We start from the raw sequence: 21,370 nt of genomic DNA on the forward strand, positions 1-21,370 counted from the left end.
AGGAAAAGCATTGTCTGCCATCCGAGGAGTAACACTCACGGTTCCAAATTACAAGGTTGCATGTGATTTATTGAAGAATAGATTTGGCCGTCCTCAAATAATCATAAATGTTGTACTTTCCCAAAATAAAAGGAGCAAATTATGTTGAGTCGCTGTGGAATCTTCTAGACTAGCTCCTGTGGCATGTAAGAAGTTTGGAGAGCTTTGGCATCAATAATAAACAATTTGGCGTGGTGTTAACTCCATTGGTCTTGGGTCGTCTGATTCAAGAGATAAGATTCCATGGAATGGTCAAGGGAATTTACAAATCACGAAGGTGACCTGGAATGGCTGCTGACGTTCCTGCAGAAGGAGATAAGCCATCGAGAGAGATATGAAATTTTCCCGGAGGTCGGGATGGGGAAGCCTGAATGACGATTTGTGGACTCGGAGAAAAGAAGAGCGCCATCTGCATCGGCTCTTCACACCTCATCTGAAGTAGGATCATCCTATTGTGCTTTCTGCAGCAAGAAACACAAGTCTGAGAAGTGTTGGGATATCCTGAAGCTCCCTTTGAAGGAACGTGAAGAAGAAATCAAAGCTGCCCATTTGTGTTTCAAGTGTTTGAGTAAGGGGCATATTTCCAGTGGTTGTCAAAGCAAGTGTTCTAAGTGTAATGGCAATCATAATTTTCGTCTGTGTAGATCAAAGGGTGCAGGAAGCACAGAAAAGGCTATGGAAAAGTGTGAGTGATCAGAAGGTTAGTGATATTGTAGAACCTTCTGAAAATTGCAGTCCCCAAGTGAATCATGTTAGTGTGACTCTTAGCAAGTGTAATGTGTTGATGAAAACTAGCTGTGTGCTACAGACAGCTAGAGTTAAAGTGTTTGGCGAGTCAGGTCCTTGTTGTGAAGCCACCTTGTTGTTTGATACAGGCTCTGATAGATGTCCAGTAATCTTGTGAAGAAAGTTAAGCCCAAGTGGGTGAGCTCAGAACCTGTGTCATATGCTGCTTTTGGAGGTAGTAAGTCTCCTCCAGGTAAACAGAGTAATATCTTTGACTTGCAATTAGTAGGTTTACATGGTGCAAAACATTTAATGGCTTTAGAGATTCCAAAGGTTTGTGCACCATTGACAAGACCCTGTATTCCTAGTAATTTGGTTGATGCATTTTCTGATTTTCCACGTGCTGATGATTACAAGAATAATAGTCACCTGAATATAGATATACTTGTAGGTTTGGATTCTTATTGGAGATTTATGGATCCTGAAATTAAGCCACATCAGAGTAATGGATTAGTAGCCCAAAAGTCTGTATTTGGTTGGGTGTTATCTGGTTCATGGAAGATTCCTACTAACAGGAACTATGAGTATACACAAATGTTGTGTATATGAAATGTGACAGATTCTGATTTGCATGAGTTTTGGGATTTAGAATCTGTTGGCATAAGTCAAAGGGAAACTGTTCCTAGTCCATTTACCTCAGACCCTGTTTTGAAGCAATTTTGTAAAAATGTTAAGTTTGATGAGGGATGCTATGAAGTAGGCTTACCCTGGAAGTCAGATGACTGCAAGAAGAATCTTATGAATAATGAGGGAAGTGCTAGGAAAAGGTTGCAAGGATTAAAGCGTAAGTTAGACAAGGACCCAGAGCTTCAGAAACAATATTCTAACGTGTTTACTGATTATGAACAAGAGGGAATAATTGGGGAAATCCCTTCAAGTGAAGTTGTAAGTTCTCAGCCTACTTATTATATGCCTCATCGTCTGGTTGTCAAAGAGAGTGGTTCTTCAACTAATGTCAGACCAGTTTTTGATGCTTCTGCATCTAGTTATGATGGCACTTCTTTAAATGATTGTCTTGAGTCTGGTCCTTCACTTAACCCTGATCTTGTGAAAGTATTGGTTCGTTTCAGAAAGTGGAAGGTTGCGTTGACTGCTGATATTACAAAGGCATTCTTACAGATTTGTGTTTGGCCAGAAGACCGAGATGTTCATCGCTTTTTGTGGAAATGCAAACACTCCATTAGAATTATGAGGTTTGTTTGTGTTCCCTTTGGTAACAAGTAGCCCATTTTTGTTAAATGCAACCATGAAATACCACTTACAGTCCTATCCTGATACTTCAGTAGTAAAAGAGTTAAAGGAAAACCTTTACGTAGATGATTGGCTGTCAGGGGCGGACACTGCTGAGGAAAGGAAAACCTTTACGTAGATGATTGGCTGTCAGGGGCGGACACTGCTGAGGAAGCTTGTGAGAAGTTTAAAGTAGCTCAAAGTATTTTGGCTGAAGTTGGGTTCCCTCTTTTTAAATGGCACTCAAATTGTAAATTGTTTGGTACAAAGTTTAATGACAAAATTGATCATGGTGATGAACATGAATCCACAAAGGTTTTAGGTATCAAGTGGTTATCCTTGTCAGATCACTTTGTTTTTGAAGGTATTGATTTAGACATGGAGACACATTTGGTGTCGACCAAAAGAGCAATTCTTCGTCTCATAGCCAGGCTTTTTGACCCACTTGGTTTGATTAGTCCCTTTGTCATGTATGCTAAAATCCTCTTTCAAGACATATGGAGACGGGCTTGATTGGGATGAGTTACTACCTAATGAGGTGTAAAATAAGTTTCAGAATTGCTGCTCTAAGATATTGGAAGATTAATCGTTGCTATTTTCCAGAGATGTCCTGGAAAGAGTTGTCTGGTTTAGAACTCCATGCCTTTGGTGATGTTTCAGAGAAAGGGTATGGAGCTTGCGTGTACTTGAGAGTTCCCCTTGTCGATGGGACAATCCAGGTGTCATTAGTGGTAGCAAGGTCAAGGATGGCACCAATAAAGAGGGTCACGTTACCTTGACTAGAGTTGCTTGGTGCTTTACTTTGTGCTAGACTTAGATTTTGTGAAGTCTGCCCTCTGTCTCGATAAGACAGTGACTTATTGTTGTTGGACAGACTTAAAGGTTGCACTTGCATGGATAAAGGGTAATCCTTGTAGATGGAAGGTGTTTGTGTCGAATAGAGTTGTTGAAATTCAGTCTTACCTCCCCATGCCACTGGTACCATTGTCCAGGTAAAGAAAATCCTGCTGATCTTGTGTCTAGAGGGGAGTTAGCCAAACCCCTTGTTAATTCTACTTTATGGATAAATGGCCCTTCTTGGTTGTCTGAACTTTAACTCTAAGTGATAAAGGAGAAACTGTAGAGTTACCTGTAGAAGAAAGTTGCAGTAAAGGGAATATTTCTTGTGTATCTGTAAACTCTCCTAAAATATTTTAGTTTGAGAGATGGAGTAACTTCAATAAGGCACGTTGTGTGGTGGCTTGGGTTATGAGATTTATTAATAACGTCCGACCTCATTCTGTGAAGATTTCAGGTCCCTTGTCTACTGCTGAGTTAGCAAGGGCCAAGACCAAATTGTTCTACTGTGTGCAGAGAGAGAATTTTGTTCAGGAAATAGCAGACTTGAAAAAAGGTAAATCTCCTTCAAAGGGTTCTCCTTTGTGTAGGTTAGATCCCTTTGTAGATGATGAAGGCCTGTTGAGAATTAAAGGACGTTTGGAGAATGCTATTTTAAGTTTTGAAAGTAAACATTCTGTATGTTATTATTCCTTCAGGTCATGTTGCTAAGCTCTTGGTTCAATTTCAGCATATTTTTCTGAAGCATGCTGGAGTAGCAACCATTGTGTCTATTTTAAGAGGCAGCTACTGGATTTTGGGAGTCAGGAGAATTGCTAAAACTGTTTGTAGAATGTGTGTTAAATGTAAGAGGTATGATTCTAGGGCTTTTAGTTAGCCTGCTGTACCTCTACCAGGATTAAGAGTTAAGATTGCTCCTCTCTTCACTGTGACAGGACTTGATTATGCTGGTCCTCTCTTTTGTATTAATTTGCCTTCAAAGAAATTGTACATTTTGTTGTTTACTTGTGCAGTAGTAAGAGCAGTGTACCTAGAACTAACTGATTCATTATCTCTTTCTGACTGCATGCTTGCAATACGTAGATTTGCAGCACAGAGAGGTCTTCCTTCTGTTTTTTACTCAGATAATGCTAAAACATTTGTGAGTGCAACTCGTCAACTTCAACAAGAATATGGACCATTGTCTCCTCAATGGAAATTTATTGTTCCTTGTTCTCCATGGAGGGGAGGTTGGTGGGAGCGTTTGATTAGGTCTGTTAAGTCAGCTTTGAGGAAAACAATAGGGGTTAAATGTTTGTCAAAAATTGAGTTAGAGACCACCATTCAAGAAATTGAGGCTTGTGTGAATTCTAGACCCTTAACATATGTTGGAGATGAACCTGATGTTTCTAATCCTTTGACTCTCACAATTTCTCATTGGACGTAATGCTGGACTTCAACTCGAGGTTAATGATCAACCTTCTTGTATCACAGGAAAGGATTTGATTATGCGAGAAAGTATTTGCCAGCAACAACTTGATAAGTTTTGGAAAGTATGGAGCAATGATTATCTAAGAAACTTGCCACCTGTTGTGAAGGGATTTGTGCAAAAATGTAATGTAAAGAAAGGTACTATTGTCCTAGTCAGAGAAGACTATGTTCCTAGGCTAAAATGGCCATTAGGTGTTGAAACAGAAGTATTCCCAGGTAATGATAATGTCATTAGGAGTGTAAGGGTAAAAACTGACAAAGGAGTAGTTAATAGACCAGTGCAGAAGTTGCATGATCTTGAAATGTATACTGATCTTTATGAAGATTCTGATGAAGATTTGAGAGAATCTATCTCAGGGGAAATTGTTAAACCATCAGTTCCTGGAAACAATGAAAATAGTGCCTCTGAGCCTTGTGAAGAGAGCTGTTTAAAACCTACTTCCTATAGTCAACGGGGTTGTGCCATAAAACCCCAAATATACTTGACTTGTAATAATCTGCAGCATTTAGTTTAGTTGTTCTTATTTCTTAAGGTTGAAATTAAGATAAGTTTGTGAGTTTTATAGTATATCTGAGTTTATTGAAACCAATTCCAAGGAGAAAATTGTCCTACTATTTCTCAGGATTTATTACCTCATTTAAGTATACTTAGTCTATGATAGGAGTAAATACTCCTGTGGTGGGGAGTATGTTAAATATGTTAGTGACTCCTTGATGCTCAGAACACTACTTTTCTGTGTTTACCCTCAGTTCCTTTGTTATTATTTCTTTGTTAAAGAATATCTATATTTTTTGTGGAGTAGAGTATATATTTTCTGAATTTGAATTAGAGAAATACTTTATTTTTCATGTAGTTTTATATCATCAGAGAAAGTACTTATTTTCCATATATATTTTTTATGTATGAATACTCTTATCAATAAAGGCCACTACGTGGCAGTGCCAGGTCAGCACTGTTTCAGGCAACAACCCCCAGCCCTTGATCCTGCTTCTACATCATGTTTTGTTACCAAGTGTGGGTCTCGTGAGGCCGTTTCCCACAACCATTAACCATTTACTTTTTTTTTTTGTTTATGTGTTGGCGTAGTGGGAGAACTCATCTTCCCTGCGTGTATTAAGCAAGTTTGACGTGTCAATGCATTTATGATTTTCTGTGGGGATCAGTAAAACACAGAGTTGATGCGCTTAATTCTATGCATTCAGGAGAATCTACGTGGCACTACATAGGGTTGTTTACATTACACGAGTATAAAAATATGCCATAAGATGGTGTAAATAAAAGAAAATATACTTTTATATGGGTAACTTAACAAAATATAACTTTACCTTAGTTTAGGTAATATGAGGTATATCAAACATATATGAGGTATACTTATAGTAATAAATATCTTTAATTACTTCTAACACCCCCTCTTAATTAAAGATGGGTATGTTATCTGAGAATCTATCCCCTGATATAGTTAAAAGTTTGCAACTTCTTCTGGATTTCAGGCTTTGTAAAAATATCAGCTGGATTCTGTTGTGTAGGAACATAGAATAAGTTTACATTACCCTTCTCTACTTCATCTCTAATGAAGTGGTAACGAATATCAATGTGCTTTGATCTTTGTTGATTAACTGGGTTTTTGGCAAGATTAATAGCACCTTGGTTGTCAACTCCTGAGTCTACAGACTTCAACTTTAATCTTAATAGTTCAGACACAATTTGTCTTAGGAACTTTGCTTCCTGAATGGCATAGGTAATGGCCATCTACTCTGCTTCACAAGATGAAAGTGCTACTGTCTGTTGTTTCTTACTTTTCCATGATATAAGTGGTCCATCTTTATGTAACTGAAAACAATATCCTGATATGCTGTTTCTGTCTTCAGATGATCCCCAGTCTGAATCACAAAATCCTTTAAGTTGAACTGATTCATTTGACTTTTTGAATGTAAGACCATACATCATTGTACTTTTCAAATATTTGAGCACATGCTTAGCAGCATTTAATTGAGCTTTAGTAGGATTGGACATATACTGTGAAAGTTTAGTTACCACATAGCACAAATCTGGTCTAGTACCTGTCATAATATATATGAGACTACCTACTATTTCTCTGTAAAGAGTAGCATTTGCCAACTCATCAGATTCTACTGTTAAGGTGTTAACAATTCTTGGATCACATGGTATATTTCTTGCATAACAATCTGACATGTTAAACCTATCCAAAATCTTCTCTACATATTTAATTTGGTTCACCTCAATGTAATCTTTACCAGAAACAAATGACATTCCAAGAAACCAGTTTAGTTTACCTAAATCAGTCATTCTGAAATTTTGACAAAGGGATTGTTTAAATTTGTTCATCAGGGACATGTTACTGCTGGCAATAATTAAATCATCTACCCATAAAAGCACAATAATATCATGCTTTAGATGCAGACAATGATCAGTCTGTGATTGTTTGAATCCTTCTGAAATGAAGAAATTATGGATTACACTATTCCACATTCTACCACTTTGTTTCAGACCATAAAGTGACTTTTTCAGCTTGCAACACAACACATTTCCTGCACTATCTCTCTTCATAACCTTCAGGTTGTTCCACATATATTTCTTGATCAGTATCAGCATGTAAGTAAACTGTTTTAACATCCATCTGATGTATTACCATGTCCTTTTGTACAGCCACATCCAATAAAGCACGTAGTGTAGACATTCTTGCTGTTGGTACAAAAGTTTCTCTGTAGTCAGTGTCCTTCACCTGTGAATATCCTTTAGCAACATATCTTGCTTTAAATTTTTCTTTGCTGTTTGGTCTAGGCTTTACTTGATAAACCCATCTTCCACCTACTGCTGTACGTGACTCAGGCAGTGTAGTAAGTTCATAGGTATCGTTGTCTTGAAGTGAAGATATTTCCTCGTCCATTGCTTTCTTCCACTGAGGTCCCTCTTGAGATGTTATAGCTTCTTGGTAGGTGACTGGTACTGGTTTGTGTGACACTCGGTAGCAATGATAAATGAAGCTTTTGTGTGTCACGCTGGAGATACTGTCGTCTAGTTCATCAGTAACGTAGTCATCTAGATGTAAGGGTTTCTGTCTTTCTCGAGCTGGATATCTTCTTCACTTATGTTCTCTGGTGGCTTATCTTGGTTCGCTGGAAGTGGTTTTAGCTGAAGTCCTGTCACCACCTAGATGTCTTATTCAGCTGAGCCTTGCTCGGTACTTGATGGTTCAGCTACATTGGGCAAGTTTTCCATAAACTTGACACATCTTATCTTCTTTACTGTCTGGATGTCCTTGAAGTAAATTAAGTACGCTGTGCTCTGGTCATCATAGCCTACAAATATCCCTTCCTTACTTCTGGGATCAAGTTTCTTTTTCTCCTCTTCATATGCAAAACATCTTACTCCAAAAACATTCATTTTGCTGATGTTGGGCTGCTTTCCAGTGAGCATTTTTACTGGAGTTTTCCGAGTTCTGGGGTTATAGCACCTATTCCTGATGTAGCAAGCAGTTTTCACTGCATAGCTCCACATATCCTTGGGTAATTTGACATCAATCAGTAAACATCAGGCCATATCAAAAATAGATTTGTGTGACCTCTCAGCTGTTCCATTTTGATGTGGAGAGTGGGGTGCAGAAAACTCTTGTTTAATCTTATACTCTACAAGGTGTTTTCTGAATTCATTATTTGTAAATTCCGTTCCTTGGTCACATCTCAGGCTTTTTATCCTGCCATAACGTGCTGTTTCTGTCATGTACCTCTTCATGGCTTGTACTGTATCACTCTTACTCTTTATGAGGTAAACTCTAAGAGCTCCTGAGTAGTCATCAATGAAATATTGGGATACTGTACCTGAAACCTCCTTTAGCTGCTGGATCAATAGGTCTTACTACATCACAGTGGGCTAAATCAAAGGGCTGCTTAGCCTTTTTGTCAGGCTCTCTATTTCTATACTGTGTCATTGTACCAAGAGCACATGTGGTACAGTTGAACTTATCTTTACTCAAAATATGCATGCCATTAACAGTTGCTTCAAATTTTTGCACATCAGTCACATTACAGTGTCCTAAAATTTTATGCCATTCCTCTAGGGTGTGCTTAGCCTTCCCTAAATTGACCTTGTTGAACTTATCCATATGAGAGTTCGTATGTTGCTTACCTCTACGTTAGTAGAACAGTTTGTTTTTCTCAACAATATCAAATACTGTGCCATCATTGGTAGTTAGTGTACTATCATTTGGTGAAAAAGTAATGCTGTGTCCACTCTGAACGGTCTTTCATACTAACACGACCTGATCTAACCTAACCTAACCTAACCTAACTGTTTAAATCCTGGTATGTATAGAGCATTTTTAGTAAAACACTTCTCGATCTGCCGTTTCGATCTTGAATAAAATCTTTGACATCACTGATTCCTTGCACATTTCCTTGTTGCCGCTGGCCATCTGCCAACTCTATGTAATGGTTTTGTGGATCAAAGGACTCTTCATATCTCACAAATTTTGGTTTATTTATTTCTATATGTGTAGTGCAACCACTGTCAATCATGATCAAACATTCATCTGCTTCTAAGCCTGATACATTTTGTTTTCCAATGTCACAAGACTGAGGTCCCCTCGACGGGTCGTAACCTTGAGTGTGTTATATGGAAAGAATATTCAAAGTTTTGTGGCTCACTTGTATTATTAGCAGAATTTACTGAGTTATTACTCCTCCTAGGGATCTTTGTTTTACATTCACTAGTATTGTGAGTTCTTGAATTATGAAATGCACACCATTTCTTGACATTTTGAGGCTTGTTCAGGTTGTTTACTCTTTTATATTCACCACCTTTGTAGCATTTTGATGCAAAATGGCCTGGTTCACCACACTTGAAGCATCTCTTCTGTTTAAAAGTATTATTACCTTGGTCAGCCATTACTCTCTCTGTATCAGAATTTCCTTTGAGAGTATCTTCATAAGTTAATATAGCTGTCTTTAACCCACAAAAATCATATGGAGGGTTGCGTTGATTAGCTATATCAATAAAATTCTTGTATCTCTGTGGAAGTCCTTTTAGTGTGATTACCACTAAGATACAATCACTGATGCTCTCACCTGCTTCTCTGAGTGCTGCTATTGTCTCCTTAAGGAATGAGAGATATTCCATAGCACTGCCGCCATTCTCTAGTCTCTTGGTGAAGAATGACATTAATAAATCATACAACCTCTGGTCTGATTCCCTTAGGTAATACTTTCATAGTACTGCCAAAGCCTCACGCCATCTCCTTTCGCTTCACGTTTTATCACACCAAGTGACGTTTTGTCAAGACAACCAGTTAAATGACTGTAGATTGTCCTTTAGGCACGATCCGGATTATAACCTTCTGGACGTTCTGAAGCATACTTATCGAGCGCGAGATGTAGTTCCAATATGTCCAATGCGCCGAGGAAGTGCTCTTCCCACAAATCATATTTGTTTGCATCACCATCAAACTGCTTAAATCTGGGCCCATATCCTGATGGCGTGGTGGGAGAACTCATCTTCCCTGCGTGTATTAAGCAAGTTTGACGTATCAATGCATACATGATTTTCTATGGGGATCAGTAAAACACAGAGTTGATGTGCTTAACTCGATGTGTTCAGGAGAATCTACGTGGCACTACATAGGGTTGTTTACATTACACGAGTATAAAAATTTGCAGTAAGATGGCGTACATAAAAGAAAATATACTTTTATATGGGTAACTTAACAAAATATAACTTTACCTTAGTTTAGGTAATATGAGGTATATCATAGACATATATAAGGCATACTTATAGTAATAAACATCTTTAATTACTTCTAACATTATGTTTAAAGTGTGAATATAAATATGTTTATTTTTAAGAAAGCACTCAATTTTCTTTGCAGAAGAAGATGGACCATCGAAGAAAAAGGATCAGGGGTAAATCTCCTGCAGCAAGGTTAAGGAAGGTGGTACCAGCCACCAAAAAGCATATGTCAAGAGTCAGCTTACCCATATTAAGTGTAACTGCCTCAACAAGTCATTCAGTGCTCAAATCTCAAGGAAGTTGTCCAGAAGATTGTGACTCAAGTAATGCAACATGCTGTGAAGTAGTCCTGTCCTGCACAGAGAATCAGAGTGAGGTTACTTCCCTGGTGGAGGCCGGGATGACGTCTTCTACCATATCAGGGCTTGGTATGGTTCCTAGCAATTTAGAATTAAATATACCAACAAGTAAGACAGAACCTTGCAAGTTCAAGGCTAATTCAGTGTTGGAGTATGAAGAGCCTGTTAAGAAATTAAGGATATCAGATACTGAATACAAACAAGATTTGAGTGTTGATGGCAATATTGTTGGAAAAAGTGGATTGGAAAATGAAAATTCTTTGATTCCGGGAAACCAAGGTATATTTATTGAATCAGAATTTGATCAACACAGTGGAAGTAATAATGTAACCTCAGTTATAAAACTGGATCACGAAATTGCAGATAACAAAGATGGGCAGCACCATGAAAATAACTTGTCTGTAAATCTGGAAAGACTGCATTATGAAGATGATAATGGAATTTCATATGTAAATCTAGAAGAGAAAAATACAAAAAGCACAGATGGCCAGCACAATGAAAAGGATAATGAAATCTCATCTCTATTGCTTGTAGGAAAAGTTGCAGATAACACATTGGATAAGCACCATGAAAATGATACTGTATCTAGAAATCTGGTTGGAAGAATTGCTGATAGCACAGTTGAACAGCACTTTGAAAAAGATCTTGAAATTTCATCTACTATGCTGTATGGACAAAATGCAGATGACACAAATAGCCAGCATAATGATGGCATTAGAATCTCATTTACTGAGCTCAGTAGAAAATCTGCAGTTATTTCAAGTTGCACATTATCCAGTGAGATAGGCCACAAAATTTCTAAAGAAGCAGAAATCATAAAAAAATCACAGATGTTAATCAAAAATAAAATAAAAAGAGAAGAGAACATATGTAATTCAGATATTGTTAAGGAAGGAGTAATGAGAAAACAAGAAGTTATTAACACTTCTTCAGTGAAATATATTGAAGATTCTGTTATCACTGAGGAGAAAATACATGAGAAAATAGAAAATAAAAGTGAGGATGGAAGCGCACTGGCATTGCAGATCAGAGAAACATTCTGTATCAAAGATACAGAAATGATTTCAAGGAATGCTGAAGACACGGGGAAAGCCTCTCCTTGTAATGATGTAAATTTGAAGAAAAATACTCCCCAGACCCCAAAGAAACCATATGTGAAAAAACGTCCCAACATTAGATTGAAATCCAAAGTGGTTAATGTTCTTTGTAATGATGCAGAAAGCACTTTAAAAGAAGAAAGAGGTGCAGAAGGCAAAGAGAATCCTCTTCATTTGCAGAAATTAACTTCTATTACATATCCATCATGCAGTTTCAAGAAGTCAAAAGTTTTGGATATTCAACCAAGTTCATGTAGGGTGACAAAAGCAAAAAAGAGATTGACAAGGGCTACCATTCAGGATTTATCATCTAGTCTGTGCAAAATATCAGTTGAACAGGATCATAAAGCTATAGATACTAGTAGCTTGAGATCAGAAGAACAAATTAATTCTGAAGGACACAATGCATCAACAGAAATGCCAGATACAGCTTGTCCTAGTACATCAGATGATGCACTTCAGAATCAGAATGCTGATGTGTATACCAAAATAGAAGAAGTGCAAGATAGGTCATCATGGTTTGTAAATCATCAGAGAACAGTACAAACTTTGCCAGAAAGAGAGAAAGAGGAAAACATAGAAGTAAGAAAGCAGTCTGGCCTATTGTTTTCTGAGTGTAGTAGGTCAAAGACACAAATTATAGATGAAGAGAACAACAGTCATCATATAGTTGTCAGTGACAATGTGTCATTACATGGTCAGGATTCAGATAGTAAAGAATTATCAAGAGATGGTCATGATTTGCCTAACTTAATTCCTCAAAATTCAATATCAGTTGCTGAAGGATTTTCATGCTGTGAGAACATGGGATCGACTTTATTGCAAAAGGAATTTAACACGGTTGAGAAAACTAAGTCTGTGATGAAAGAGGAGATTCATAATAATGGAAAAGATGCAGAAATCAAAGAATCAGTACTAAATGTCCAGGAGATAAATAGTGATGAAAAAGATGGTCTTGATATAAAAAACCTTACAACAAGAACAAATCTCGATTGTCAGTGGCAGGATTTGAATTCAGTAAAAGAAAAAATAGGAAGCAGTGATGAAAGTCATGCTGAGAAAAAGGAAAAATACTCTCTGAGAGACTTCAGTACAAATGAAGGAGGCAACAGTGTGAAAGGATTTGAATTTGAAGGTTTTGTAAAGGATCCGAATTTTGAAAGAGAAATGACCGAGACAGTTAAAGATAATCTTTGTTCTGAACCAGTGGACTGTCTTGTACAGAAACCGACCTGCAAAGGTGCACCGGAATCAAGTTATGTGAAAGAAAATACATCTAACTCATTATCAGAGTCAGATATCACAAATATTTCTAATTGGCAGGTGAAAATGACCTCTCTGCTTACCATATCGGGAGCCCTAGGCTGCAAAAAACAGCTCCTGATTGTGCCACGTTCATACTTAACTGTGGAATTGGTGTTGGCAGCCATTAGCCTTGGAAAATTTTCTCACACAGATATTCACTCTTGGATTTGCAAAATTTGCAGACCAGTAAATAGAGATTTCACAGAAATAAACAGAAAACAGTTTATGCAGTATGAACTATTACACAGAATAATCTCAAAAACTTGCAGTGCAAAAAAGAGGAGCCATTGGGAAAAAGTTCTTAAAAAGTCTTTATATGTTTTGCCCAAAGGTGGGGGTTGGTCTTTGATCTTTGAAAAGATTCCTGATATTTGCCAGAACTTGGGCACATCTGATGCAGGGTTTTCTAATATTACAAAGAAAAAATCTGTTGCATCCTGTAAGAAGTGTAGAAGTAATACAGCAGAAGCGAAACTTGGACTTTTGGTGAAAAAACTTCGACAAAAATGCACACAGGTAAAAGTTCTAAGAGGAAAGCAGATGTCAGCAGGTAGAGAATTGAAAAACATAAAGGAGAAATTGCAAGAAAAAATAAATGGAATTAAGGCATTTATAAAAATTCATGGAGGCAAAATCTCAGACTCATGCTTGAAATCAAGCAGTTCCAAGAACCAGACATCAGAGAAAAATTTTATCAGTGAAACTGAGGAGGTTCTTGCTAACCTTTATGGACTGGTAGAGGAGAAAGAAGTGAAGAATGATGAGCTTCAGCAGAAAGTGGCAGAACTTAAGGTTGTGATAGATGAGAAAGACAAAGTGATTCAGCAGAAAACTGAACTTGCTTTTAGAACAGAGACAAAGGCTATAGCACCTATAGAGAGCAGGTGTGAAAAGAAGCAAAAAGATCATGTAACGCATATTAATCATCTCCAAGAAAAATTGAGAAAAATTAAGGAATTGGTCAGCTATAAGGAATTATGCTGTAGTCGGCTAAAGGAAGAACTAAGGACACAGAGACAGCTTTTAGGGGAAAAAGATCATATGATTGCACGCAATGAAAAGAAAATAGCGGATTTAAAAAGTGATGCAGTATCTTGCAGATCTTTTCATGGTGAGCTTGAGCATAAATTACATATTGCTCATTGCTCACTGCAGGAACGAGATGTATATATTAGATCTTTAGAAGACCAATACTATGGAATTAGCCATGAGCTGAAAATGGCCAATTTCAATCTACAGGAGAAAATTTCTGTCATTCAACAACAGCAGAACCTCCTTGATCAAGAGAAAGAAAAATATCATTGGAGTTGCATTAATAATCAGAAAAATCAAGGTAAACAGAAGGGAGAGGAATCAGTGAGCCATTACATGGAAGAATATAATAAACATTTAGCAGATTTGGAGAACAGATTGATTCAGTGCAACAATATTTTGAGTGAAAAAGAGAGTTTCATAAAACAGCTACAGAAAAATTTCTCAGACTATCAGGCTTTTGTTAAGGAGAGAGAGTCTCAGCTGGCAGTTGGTAGAATCTGCCAAAAATGTTCTGAGCCTGCCAATAAGTTTGACTGGGAACTTCCAAGCAGTTCTTTGGTCCAGTGTTCAGATGAGAAAAATCCCACAGAAAATGAATTGTTAGCAAGGAAAGATGAGAAGCTGCGTAGTGCCTATAAAAGGATGCAGGAATTGCACGGAGAAGTGGAGTACCTGGTAGAAAGGACCAAAGCTGGTTCTTCAACTAGTGATCTGAAAGAAATGTTGGAAATGAAGAGAAAGAATGCTGCTCTTCAGCAATGCATCATAACACGTGAAGAGATGAATGCGCAGTTGGAAGAAAATTTGAGTGTGCAGAATAAAGCCCTTGCATATTTTAAGGAACAGTTACAAATGAAGAGTACCATCATTGAGTACTTACAAAATTTCATTATTGATAAGGAATCTATAACAATAAATACTGAAACTGAGAGTGTAGGAATCTCTGGTAACATAAATGCTGAAAATAAGTCAAATGGTAATTGCGAAAAAGACAAAGATAGAGATTTTCTTGGGTCAGGTCCAGTTCATTCACCTCAGATGACAAGCAGTGTAGAACAAGTTGAAGGTCAAAGCTCTTACAGCAATCATGAGAATGCCAAGGGTAACCCTCAGATTGGAGAACATTCAAAAGTTCAACAAGGAGTACTTAATACCCTGAAAGATATGAGTGCACCTGATAAGAACATAGTGATTTATCAAAATGAGACAGACACAGAAACAAAGTCATATTGTACTTACAAAGAAAAAGAAGAAAGTTTCTTTGAGAAAGTTCAAGTAGAAACCAGAAAAACTTGCCAAAAAAATGTTATTTACAGTAATGAATATATGGGCAGCCAGAAAACTATGAAATTACATGGACAAAGTTTAAGTTATTCAGGTGTTTTCACTTACGAAAAGTGTTGTAACACCACCAGTGAATCTTCCAATTTAATGCAAGTAGAGGGGAATGTGGAAGGCCAGAAAACAAATGACTTCTCTTCGGAGCATAGAAAAATGAATTTGGAAATTAGTTTTCCAGAGAAGAGTGAACAACAGTTTATGAACTGTGATCCTAAAATGGGTATATGTGATCAGGCAGACCTAAGGTTACAACTGTCTAAGTGTGAGCAAGGTAGAAACTTTGAAGCTGCTGATGGTGAAGGGAAAACTTGTGAAGAAAAGGAAACTAAAGAAACAGAAAAACCTTATCCAGTGAAAATAACATATTCAGAATATTGTATGAGAAACAAGAACAAAATCTTTCCCCTTTCAGTAAGCAACAACAGCAATGAACCTGGTACAGGACAAGAAAGATTACATCCTAGTGAAAATATATCAAAAGAGAGTGGATGGCATGGAGACTATTATTCAAATATCACACGAGAAAGAAAACACCAGAACTTGGAAGCTGGATATGGTGAAATGAGTAGGAAAAGAAATTTTTCCAAAGAGATGACACTAGAAAGTGATCAGACAATCAGTAAGGAAAGTAAACGTAGTAAATTTGATGTTGATAAGAAGGGTAAAGTGCCAGTTAAAGATAGTGCTGCTAAAATACCAGTGAGAGTTCCAGATGAGGGTAAAACAAACAAGTGTAAAATTTCAGGAAACAGGCAAGTCAGAGAAAGCAAAGATCCATTGGAGGAAATTAGAAAACTGAAGAAGATCATAGAGGACTTAAAATTCAGAAATGAAAAGGCCTTGACAAAAGAGATTGCAAGAAGATTGAAAGTAGAAAGTGTTTCAAGGAAAAGAGAAATTATTTTGGCACAAATTTTAGATCACAATCAGAAAATGAAGAGGCAAGTAAAGGAAAGTGATGTTGCACTCACATTAATAGAAAGGGAGAGGGAAAGGATTAATCAGCTCTTGTTAGAGAATGAACGTGCACTAGTAGAAGCTGCAAGAACAAAGGAAAAATTCTCTAGAAGTGTGGAGGAAAAAGACAAAGCTCTGGAGAACAACCAAAAAGAGTTAGAGGATTTTAAGGTGGATTTAAAAAGAAAGGAAGAAACTCATGAAAAAGAAATTGAGAAATATATGGGTGAGGTTTCAAGTATGGAGAAAGAAGTAGGTACATTAAAATTATGTTTGGCAAAGAGGGAAGAATTACATGAAAAGGATTTTGCTGCAGCCAATGAAATACTCAGAGAGAAAGAAAAAGCTTTGGAGAATTTACAGTGTGAAAAAAAACGCATATGTGGAAAAATCAGAAATAAGGGTGAAGAATTACTGTCAATGAAAAAAGTGATAATAAAGGTCCGAAATTCCTTAATAGAGCAGAGGGAGGAACTTTCTGTGTACCAGGTAGAAAAGAGTCCAGGAAATGAGGAAAGGATAAATAGCTTAATAGAGACTGTAACCACAGAAAAGGGTAGAAGTGTCTGTGGAGAAAAATATAATGCCAAGGCACTGAGTCTGGAAGAAGCAATTAATAATCTTGATTGCATCATGCAGGACATCAAGGATCAGTTTGCATCCCTAGAGGATGAATTATCTAAAATAGATGGATACAAATTCAAGCTGATTCAGGATATGGTGGGAGAGAAAGAGAGTCTACAGAATACTCTGAAGTTGCAGCAGGAAAGGTTAAATGAGACTGTAGCAGAACATGAAAACTGTAGAACAGAAATAGAGATTTTAAGTGACTCGCTAGCTTCTGAGGTAGAGAAGTCTAAAAAAGTGTTGGAGGAAGCACAGACTAAGTTGGAACGAAAGGAACAGGAGGCAGAGGCTCTCACTGAATTAAAAAAACAATTAGAAGCAGAACTAGAAACAAATAAAAAACATTGCACATTATTGATTGAGAAGGAAAGTTATTGGAAGCAACAGCTAAGTAATGCTCAGAACTGCATTGAAGAACTAACTGCTGCAAAGAGCTTTCTTGCACAGCAATTACAGGCTATTGATATATCTAAGGAACAACTCCGAAAAGAACTTAAACTTGGAATACCTAAGCAAAAAGTGTGGAACTTAGACCAGGAACTGACAAAAGTGAGTGACTTCAAGAGACAACTTGAGGAAGAAAAGAAAAAGAGCCTAGGTGTTAGTCGCCATTTGTTGGAGGAAAAGAACAGAAACAAAAACTTACTCCGAAAACTTCAGAGGAAAAATGAGAAAAACACACGGGACTCAGACCAGCCATCTCGCTGTACCAGTGAAAGCCAGACAACCAGTTCCCTTGAGGAGGAAATGTACACCATTTTGGAAAATAACAGAAAAGTTCAACTGGCTTTGGAAGCTGAAAGACAGGTATCAGAAGATTTCTACAAAGAGTTGTTGCTAGAGAAACGGAAGAACACATTTTTAAATGACTGCTTCAAACATGAGTGCACAGAATCTTCAAAAGACATGGAGCACCAGCTCTCCTTTTTTGCTTGGATGGCTGATAAGTATCGTGCTAGGATGCGAAGAATGGATGAGCTGTCAAGTACAGTGCAAGAGTTCACAGAAAATTTAGGAGACCAGTGAAATTGTATTATTTCTGTATTTAGAAATGTATGAAATATTTTTGTAACTAATTTCGTAGTAATAATCAAAGTTCGTATATTTTCAGATTTTTGAAATGTGATTGTAAGAGGATTAAGAGAATTTCAATTGCTACAATTGCTTCATAATGGAAATATCTTTTGTAATGTAATATAACATATATTTGAGAAGGGATGATTAGTTATTGATGGTCAGATTCTATAACCTTTTCTCTCTTTTTAACTTATTCCCATTCCCTCTTCATTTTTTTCACACCTCATCTTTTCCTTCCTGCATTCAAGATTAATGGTAATCAAGAAGCAAAAGAGAAATGTTTTTGTTGCCTTTTTATACTACTTAAGTATAAAGTATATATATTAAGTTTATTGATTATATAGATATGTGCTAAAGGAAAAGAATTTGGCCAAGCATAAGAATGAATTACATTTTTTGTATTCAATATCTTCAGTGTTTTAAAGCCAACAGCTTTCTTTATATCTTACAAAATAAATATGAAAAAGTTTCATTTCTAGCTTTCACTCTTGTCTTAAAATATTGAGTTACTTCTGTTGGACAAGATTTTCATCACCAAATGATTTTCTTGTAAAAGGTTTGACATAGTAGTTCTACATATTTTCCAAATTAATGCTTTATGTGATTTATGCAGAACTGTTTCTCTTGCTGTAGTGAATAATTTTTTTGGCAGCAATAAAAGAATATGGAAAAAAACACGTGCCATTAATTAAGCTGTCATGGCATGAACTCTCACCAAAATATGCATTTATAATGAGACAAATGAATTTTATTTACGATGCCTAATGATACAACAATTGGATTTTCTTCATTACCAAAGCATACATAAAAAGTCTTAATGGGGCAGTTAACAATTTTTTTTTTTCTATTCCAGTCTTGGGATTCCAATATGTAACAATGTCAAGAGGCATGTTTTTATTTGACATATATTTAAATTTACACTGAAGGAGGAGAAGGAAAACATGAAGAGAAGAACTAGGGAGGGAGGCTGGGGGTTAGAAATAAAAGTAGAAGAAAGAGAAAAGAGAAAAGAAATGAAAAGAGAGGCGAGAGGATAAGAGAGGAAAGAATAGGAAATGGGAGGAGTGAGCATAAAAAAGAGAGAGCACAGCATAGGAGAAAAAAGAGCATTGGAGAGAAGATAAGGAGAAAGAAAGGGAGAGAATGAGATAAGGTAAGCTAAAGATAGAGAATGAGAGAGAGAATAAAATAAAGATAGAAAGATAAACTGAAAAAGAAAGGGAAAGAGAGTAAAAAGAAAAATAAAAAGTGAGAAAAGAGAGAGGGAAACAAAGAAAAAAAAGAGAAAAATGAGGTACATACATTCTCTCTCTCTCTCTCTCTCTCTCTCTCTCTCTCTCTCTCTCTCTCTCTCTCTCTCTCTCTCTCTCTCTCTCTCTCTCTCTCTCTCTCTCTCTCTCTCTCTCTCTCTCCTCCCTCCCTCCCTCCCTCCCTCCCTCCCTCCCTCCCTCCCTCCCTCCCTCCCTCCCTCCCTCCCTCCCTCCCTCCCTCCCTCCCTCCCTCCCTCTCTCCGCATCCGCATCCCCCTCCCCCTCCCCCTCCCCCTCCCCCTCCCCCTCCCCCTCCCCCTCCCCCTCCCCTCTCTCTCTGTATGTTTATAGAGTTTTCCAGTGGCTCTATCAGCTCAATTGATCTGGCTTTATGCCTTTGACCTCTATTTACTAGGAATATAATGCTCAATATAGGTGTCACATTTTCTTGTTGCTACTTATGTAGAATGGGATGCTCGTTGTAACAGGAACTGTACTCCAGTTTCATGAATAATATTTAATCAATGTTTCATACATATGATGTGACTTTTTCATAGCACATCAGTATACTTGAAAAAAAGAAATATATAGAAATTGAGTAAATTCCATTTATTTCTTTAGTAAATTACATTGAGCAAGGTTATACCTTTATAAAACAAGAATGAAGGCAAGGCAAAATTAATTAATGGTTTGCATTTTTTTTTTTTTTAACCTCGTTATTTATGTAAGTTCATGCTTAAAGAATTTAATCGTGATTATAAAAAGAACAGCTGCTAAGTGTGGCAGAAACTTCCAGAAAAATATACCTACAAGTAACAGAAAATTTAATTTTGGCGTGAAATGAAAACTAGGAAGGAAAACATCAAGATAACTCATCCATTTTTGGAAACATTTATTCATAACTTTCCTATAAAAATTAAATACAACCTGGGTTTATTTAATTAGAATTTCACAACATGCAAGATATATCATAACCTTTTTTTAATACCAAAGAAACATTAATCAAGGATATGATTTGGGTATTTTGTTTGTTTGATCTGTTGATGCAGGGAACATGCAGTGTCTACTATAGTTCTGTTTTATTTTTATTTTTATATGTAAAAGGCATAGTCAAAAATAGTTATGACTATTAGGCCTACTTGGCTTCACTTGTTTACCCCAATCTTTTTCTGTGAAAAGATTTTATTCCAATAAATATATTGTTATTAATGGTATAATATTTTTAAAAATGTTTGTCTAATCATCATTATTATTAATAGCTGATAATAATAATAATTATTAGAATATTAATATTAATAGTAAAAATAAAACCCTTTTCCCAAAATTTGAATAGTGTGGTAAATAAGGTAGGCCTAATAATGGACTCCATGATAAATAATGTGCTTGTGGAACCACATTAAGAAAGGGAGAAAACTCCTAACTGGTAAATATTAATTATTCAAAAGGAGTAAAAAGAAAAGAAAAGTAAAAACAAAATCAGTAATATATGTAATTAATAGTTAATTAAAACCTGACAGGAATTCTAATTTTGACATTTTTTCCAGGGTTATACTGCTATTAAAATTTGAACTTATGAGCTTGGGAAACTGATTTTAATTGGCTATTAAAATAAAGCTTAGAACTGTATGGTGTCATATTATATTCTAGAGGGGTCACATTATGAGGGTAATTCAACAAGTTAAATAAACACCATAATATATCAAATGTAATATTACCCATCTTGGGCTCATATTTTTTATAAATTGGGATGGCTCCAAAAGGTAAAACTGAATATTTATGGTCAAGATGATTATTTAACCCATAAACTGCTACATCATATGATGAACGGTGTGTAACTGTGACTTGCATAATATAATGTGAAGGTTATTTTTAGATGTCGCAGCTTATATTTTGCTCCCATATATCTTGAAAGGACATTTGGCAGCTTTTGCAAGTCCTCTACACTGTGCTTGAACTAGGGTAAATAATGGACTAATATATTTGATTTTCCTATAATTTCCATGCAATCTTTCATTTTATAACAGTAAAAAGTATTTTGGAGAACTTTTTTTTTATGTGATAATTGTGATGCATGGGGATAACAACCGAACAACTGAGTTAATATGTATTTAACATTCTAAGACATGAATCAGGAGGAGAATGAAATAATAGAAGAAAAATGAAAAATAAAAGGAAATTATTTCTGTATTTGGGATATCTATACTGCCAAAATTAAAA

General features: G+C 36.4%; 1 protein-coding gene across 2 annotated transcripts in view; it reads left to right on the plus strand.

Annotated features, from left to right (window-relative positions):
* The window catches only part of LOC113814640 (uncharacterized), a 22,770-nt gene extending 4,395 nt beyond the window's left edge, over positions 1-18,375 (plus strand). The window contains exons 1-2 of one of the 2 annotated variants that reach the window (XM_070134187.1): positions 1,889-2,018; positions 10,245-18,375. In XM_070134187.1, the coding sequence (XP_069990288.1) occupies positions 10,251-17,852 (7,602 nt within the window). In that variant the 5' untranslated portion in view covers positions 1,889-2,018; positions 10,245-10,250 and the 3' untranslated portion in view covers positions 17,853-18,375. Of the gene's footprint in view, positions 1-1,888; positions 2,019-10,244 lie in introns of those variants that run through there. The other variant, XM_070134186.1, reaches the window with a different exon arrangement.
* The last annotated feature ends 2,995 nt before the right edge of the window (positions 18,376-21,370 follow it).

The sequence above is a fragment of the Penaeus vannamei genome, chromosome 19 (genome assembly GCF_042767895.1).
Source record: "Penaeus vannamei isolate JL-2024 chromosome 19, ASM4276789v1, whole genome shotgun sequence".
Lineage (NCBI taxonomy): Eukaryota > Metazoa > Arthropoda > Malacostraca > Decapoda > Penaeidae > Penaeus > Penaeus vannamei.